We start from the raw sequence: 6,871 nt of genomic DNA, 5'->3' as shown, positions 1-6,871 counted from the left end.
GTAAATAGTTTTTTTTTGAAGTGAAAACTTCTTATGGCGCGTTAGGCACTTTTTGGGTGAGCATTTTCAGCCGATCTGACAGATGAGATTTTACACAGATATACTCCGCGGGTATTTGTATAATATATGTATACTATACGCGCTCTTTGCATGGGCATTCGTTCGTGCTCTCGCGACAGACGAGATTACATACCTATATGTGTATTCAGAGTGTATAGGTATGCGAGAGCGCTGCATGCTATACGCAGTCTTTGCATGGGCATTCGTTCGTGCCCTCGCGACAGATAATTGCTATGCTACTGCTATCGCTCTCACTTTGACGAGAGCCATAGCAGAGCAGAGCACATCAAATTTAGTTGAGTCAAATTTAGTGTGTCTGCATTGTATGTCTGCATTGTGTGTCTGCATTAGTATGTCTGTTTTTGTGTGTGTGTTAAACAACAACGGCGGGAGCCGTTGCACATGAAAAAAAAAAAATGATCTGCTCTGCTCTCATCTCGCTATCATTTTTTTGCTGATTTCATCATCATCATTTTTCAAACCCTGATTTAAATATTTCATTTGACTTGTGTTGCTGCTATGGTATTGTGTTAAAAAAACAAAAAAAAACAAATCTAAAGTGTTAATAGAATTAATAAAAACATTGTTGTAGTGCTTTTGTATACTATAGTGTTATATTTTGTATACATTATTACAACTGCTGCTCGTCATCACTTTATATTTCAACTTTATAGCAAGTTTCAAAAGAGACAATCGTCCAGCAGGTGGGGTGGCTATTTATCATCGGTCCAATGATACTATGGCCACATTTTCTACAGATCATATGGAAGTGCATGCGAGATATACCAGTATGTTTAGCACTAATGTTTCGAATATTGGTGATATATGTATTTCCTAATGCCATTCTAATGGACAAACAATAATAATGGCTGCCGTTTATATTTCACCAAAACAGTCTTTACAAGCAATACGAGAGTTCTTGTATTCAAATTTATTCATTTATTCTAAAGCTGCTTCCGCAATATTTATGATGAAAATTAATAGAAGATTTGATCATTATACTATGATTTTGAGTGGAGATTTCAACATAAACTTTGCAGATGTCAAAAATCAATCATTAATTGAATTTTTATATCAAGAATTTGATTTAACGATGTCCAATGATCGCAATCTTAGCACAACAAAATACAAAACTACTATTGATGCAGTATTCACAAGATATATAAATAGATTTAAATCAAAATTGTTTATTTCATACTTTAGTTACCATAGACCTATTGTATCAGTTTTAGAATTTGATGAAAATCCTGATAATAATGATGAAAATGCTGATAATGATGATGTAAGAGTTGTTGAAATTATGGATGAGAACTGATAAATTTTGTATTTACTATTTACTAATATTTACTCATTTAAATAAAACCACTTCCTTCGAATATAGTTTCTATATTATTATACTTCATGTCCATTCAAAAAGTGCCCACATTGCTTGGATAAACTTGATTTTTTATGTACAATTTCTCATGTCGCGAGCGCACCTAAAAATGCTCACCCAAAAAAGTGCCTAACGCGCCATAAGTTCAAGTTTTCACTTCTGCCTGCACTCCCGGAGTGTTTTTCTCGGTTTTTTATTTATTTGTTATTTTTTGTGAATTATTTTATTTTAATTTTATAAATAAAATATTGGTCAAACAGTCCACTCTTTTCCAAACTTCTGGGCAATCATAACCTCTCCACCTCAGTCGCTAAAGGACAAAAAAGTTTAAACATTAAAATTTTGCTATAGAGTTCTATAAAAGTAATATTTTATTTATATATTTTATATATTCATTTTTATATATAGTTCATTGCTTTTTTTTAATATATAATATAATATATAAAGAATGTTACCGTAACAATTAATATAATTCAAAACATTAAATTTATTTTTTTGTTATTCGAATTCAGAGTACCAATGTTAGAAGATTGTTTTGGTCTCTATGGCGGCCCTATAGAACCTAGTGTTGCAGTCGGAGGTAAGTATTTATACACTAACAACATAGTTTTGATTATTATTATTTACAAATAACTTTTTCAGGAATGCCAAAAGTTGATCCCAACGAAGATCCCGACTATCTATTAGCAACCGGTTTGGCGTTAACTTTTCTGGGTAAAAATCACAATAATGAAGCTCTTCTGGAACCAAATTTAGAATGGGAGAAAAACTTTATTGATTTGCTAAAAAATTATACAAACAATTCCATTGAAATAGCATTCTCAGCAGAACGTTCCATTCAAGATGCTATCATTGAACTCTCCGAGGGTGAAGTTTCAACAGTCGTAATCAGTTACGTTGTTATGTTTATTTATGTAGCAATAGCTTTGGGAAAAATACGTAGCTGTGTGAGATTCTTCCGTGAATCTAAAATTGTATTAGCTATAGGTGGTATAGTTATCGTACTGGTATCAGTTGTTTGCAGTTTAGGTTTCTGGGGTTATTTAAAAGTAACAACAACCATGTTAGCCATTGAAGTAATTCCATTTTTGGTATTAGCAGTTGGTGTTGATAATATTTTCATAATGGTACACACCTATCATCGATTAGATCGGACTCAACATACAACTGTAGCAGAAGCTATTGGTGAAGCTATAGGATTAGTTGGACCCTCTATTTTGCAAACTGCTGGTTCTGAATTTGCATGTTTTGCCATAGGTAAGGAGTAATGATAATATTTTCTATTATATGTGTGTGGAATATTTAATTGATAATTGTATTTTAAAGGTGCCATTTCGGATATGCCTGCTGTTAAAACATTTGCTTTATATGCTGCTGCTGCTATCTCCTTAGATTTCTTGTTCCAAATTACAGCTTTTGTTGCACTAATGGCATTGGATGAACGACGTTACGAATCAGGACGTTTGGATCTTATTTGCTGTGTTCGTACATCTAAAAACGTTGAACATGATAATGATGTAGGATTTTTAGAAAAACTATTTAAAAACTTCTACACACCATTCCTGTTGTCCAAGTAAGCTTAGAGTAAAATATATATTTACCACATTTTCGAAGTCGATTATAATAATTATTATATTGTTAGACCAGTTAAATTCATTGTGTTGCTTATATTCACTATAATCACTTGTCTATCATTGATGGTTGTACCGTCTATTGAACTCGGCTTGGATCAAGAAATGTCAATGCCAAAGGACTCGCATGTAGTTAAATATTTCCGTTTTATGTCTGAACTCCTAGCAACTGGTGCACCGGTCTATTGGGTAATTAAGCCAGGACTGAATTATACTGAAAGAGATCATCAGAATTTAATTTGTGGCGGAGTAGAGTGCAACAATAATTCGATGTCTGTTATGTTGTACACACAATCACGTTATCCAGATATGTAAGTATTAAGTTAACTTAAGAAATTAGTTTAATTAAATAGTTATTTCTTAAAAGCACTTATCTTGCACGTCCGGCTTCATCGTGGATTGATGATTACATTGATTGGTTGAGTATATCGGATTGCTGTAAAGTCAACGCAACAAGTGGTGAATTTTGCCCTAGCAGTAAGTAACGCGATATTTGATTGAATAATTAAAAATAAATTAATTCATTCTTACTCAAATTTAATCATTAAAATATTTTAATTAATTTAATTTTTAGTAAACACAAATTTTGAAAATAATTTACTTCTCTATTGTGAGATATACCTAACTAACCTTTTCTTACTTCTCAATCGAATGGCTACAGCTCAATATAAATAATTATGTTATTATCATTTATTAGATTCAAAAAGTGATGATTGTGAACCATGCAGTCGTGAGTTCACAGAGGATGGCCTAAGACCTTCAAGCGAAACATTTCGCAAGTACGTACCATTTTTCCTATCTGATTTACCAGATGCTGAGTGTGCTAAAGCTGGAAGAGCCTCATATGCTGATGTAAGTTGATTAATACATTATTATATACATATATTTGTTTTAATAGTGTGTAATTCTTACATGTCTAGGCGGTTATATATACTTTGGATCAATATGGCGAAAGTACCATAACGGATACATACCTAATGCAATATTCTACGACTTCAACTACTTCCATACAATTTTATTCAGCTCTAAGAGAAGCGAATAGAGTAGCTGAAGAAATTAATGACATGCTTTCGAAAAATAATGTAGATGCCACAGTTTTCCCATACTGTGTATTCTTTATCTTCTATGAACAATATTTAACAATTTGGGATGATGCACTATTTTCACTATCTATATCTTTGGCAGCAATATTTTTGGTGACGTTCTTGATCACTGGTTTTGATATTATTTCATCTTTAATGGTTACATTCATGGTGTTGATTATACTTATAAATATGGGTGGCATGATGTGGGCTTGGAATATAACACTAAATGCTGTCTCTTTGGTCAATTTAGTCGTGTGTGTTGGTATTGGTGTTGAATTTGTAGCACACATTATACGCGCCTTTAAAAATTGTATTGGTACCAATCAGGAACGTGCCAGTACAGCGCTCTCATTGACCGGTAGTAGTGTTTTGTCTGGTATTACACTTACGAAATTTGCTGGTATTGCAGTTTTAGGATTTTCGAAATCACAAGTATTTCAAGTATTTTACTTCCGTATGTACCTAGGCATCGTGCTTATTGGTGCAGCCCACGGTCTGATATTATTACCGGTTGTACTCAGTTTATTTGGACCTACAAATAAACGAAATAAAGTAGATTCAAATAAGCTTGAAGAAATTAGTTAAGTTTAATTAGCTTTGTTAGATATAGAATATGTTTAATATGCAATATGTATATATAATTTTTAATTTTATACTCGTATAATTAATAAAATGGCTTCTTTTTTAGTACAAATAACTGTGAACTGATTTTCTTAAACAAAAAAGTAAATTAAAACAAACTACGAATATTGGTATGGAGGGTGATTTTAAAATCTTAGGAACTACCTATATAGAAAAATAGAAGTTGATTGTATATACTGCAAAATATACGTATATATATGAACATCAACTTCTACACAAAGATTGCATAGAAACTCTAATAAAACACAAAACGAATATCTCGAGATCTACACAACACACTATAAGAGCCAATAAAACCTCTCCCATCAACACGTGTCATGTAGGGCAATGTGCAAGACGTATGATTCATATCGACACTACTATTATTAGGCATATTAACAGTAAAAACAAAGTTATTAGGTCCCATATAATGATCGCCTAACACATGACATGATGGGGTAATGTTTAGAAAGCCTAAGCAGAAAAAATCGAAGCAGAGGAATCCGAAACTAAAGTGGATAACGCTGTGAACTAATGATGAAATCATGAAGTAAAGAAATTTCAGGAATAAGAAATTAGATAACTATAGCTCGAATCATATTGAATGAAGATGACAGTAACTCTAGAAGAAGATACAAATAGTGTTACCTCACATATGATGAGAATAATAATGATAATCTCAAGAAAGGTACACCTATAATGGATATTCACCAACTGACTACTACTAAACAAGGACAAAATGCGCAATTTTATTTTTTTTTTTTTAATTTTTTTAACCTGGCTGCCACATTTATGTTTAAAGAAACCATTATGTCGTCGACGTGCGCACTCATAAGGTAGCGCTTAGCGGAACAACTCTATTTCTTACAAGAAAGAATTTATAGTAATGCAGACGGAAGTTACTATATGTTAGGTCGAGACATATACAGAGTTATCTCACAAATGATGATGATGATAATGTCACAAAAGAAATATTCTGTTTACTAACTGAAGACAAATACAAAATGTAATCTACAGTAATCACTTGATTATATATCTTGTGGTATAAAACGTCACTATACAGTTGAAACTACTTAATCACTAATATAAGATATATATTATGCAATATCGTTTTAACTTATATCCTAAAATCACTTCTTAATATCTACTTATCAACCGTAGTTTCAAAAATGGCGAGGAAAGCAAAACTTCTTGGCGGTACGCTTTCTTAGTGATAGGACATTTCTTATGATCTCTTACAACAACAACAACAACAACAACAACAACGCACATGCCTTAGTGAAATGTGATTCTAAATGTTAATAATTTTTAAAATGATTGTCATATCCTTGATTATTAAAGTTTTTTTAATTTTTTATTTTTTTTTTCAAATAGACTAACAGCAAACAAACGCTGTGATAGACCACAAATTTACTTTGGAAAAATTCAGGGCTATACGTTGCATGCCAAATATTAAATTGCATGGTAAACCGACTATTGCGAGTTTTACTTGTCCTTAATACTTAATACTTTTATTTAATATTAAAGCAAAAATAACCTAAATTGTTCAACTAAAAACATAAATATTGTAAGATGACATTGGTAAAAACATGAAAAAAAACCATTTTAATAATATTCAAAATTTGGATATATATATGTTTATGTACTATTGTTAAAATTTATATAGTATGGCTCCATCATACTTTTTCAGCTGCCCTGAAGTTATATACGAAAATTGACAGGCTATCCTACTTACCACTATCTAATCTTAGAGTAATCACTCTCCGCACGGGGAGATACGCAGATCTTAGATCAATCACTGAATAATCATGAAGCTTATAGGCAATACATAAATTAGTCAATGAGATGGGTGGGACCCTGTAGTGCCCCCAGCTATCAAAGAGTAAAAGTGCCCAGTTGCGCTTACTCGAAAAAAAAGGATCAACATACAATTACAGAAAATTTAATATTAGTAATATTACAAATATTTAATATTAGTAATATTTATAAAAAATTTTAATTAATTCTGTTTTAAAATTAATGAAAATTTTTATCTACATTATTTTAATTTAAAAATAAATATTATTTATATTTATATAAATATTATATTATAGTTGTGT

General features: G+C 31.4%; 1 protein-coding gene across 1 annotated transcript; it reads left to right on the top strand.

Annotated features, from left to right (window-relative positions):
- The first annotated feature begins 1,908 nt into the window (after positions 1-1,908).
- LOC119672115 (NPC intracellular cholesterol transporter 1 homolog 1b-like) lies at positions 1,909-4,756 on the top strand. Its single transcript, XM_038083081.1, has 7 exons — positions 1,909-2,015; positions 2,078-2,692; positions 2,762-3,008; positions 3,078-3,377; positions 3,434-3,543; positions 3,764-3,918; positions 3,987-4,756. The coding sequence occupies exons 1-7, from the start codon at positions 1,955-1,957 to the stop codon at positions 4,734-4,736; spliced, it is 2,238 nt and encodes a 745-aa protein (XP_037939009.1). The 5' UTR covers positions 1,909-1,954; the 3' UTR covers positions 4,737-4,756.
- The last annotated feature ends 2,115 nt before the right edge of the window (positions 4,757-6,871 follow it).

The sequence above is a fragment of the Teleopsis dalmanni genome, chromosome 1, assembly GCF_002237135.1.
Source record: "Teleopsis dalmanni isolate 2A chromosome 1, ASM223713v2, whole genome shotgun sequence".
In the NCBI taxonomy this organism is placed as follows: Eukaryota; Metazoa; Arthropoda; class Insecta; order Diptera; family Diopsidae; genus Teleopsis; species Teleopsis dalmanni.
The sequence above is the reverse complement of the archived record's forward strand: the minus strand, read 5'-3'. Positions and strand labels throughout refer to the sequence as shown.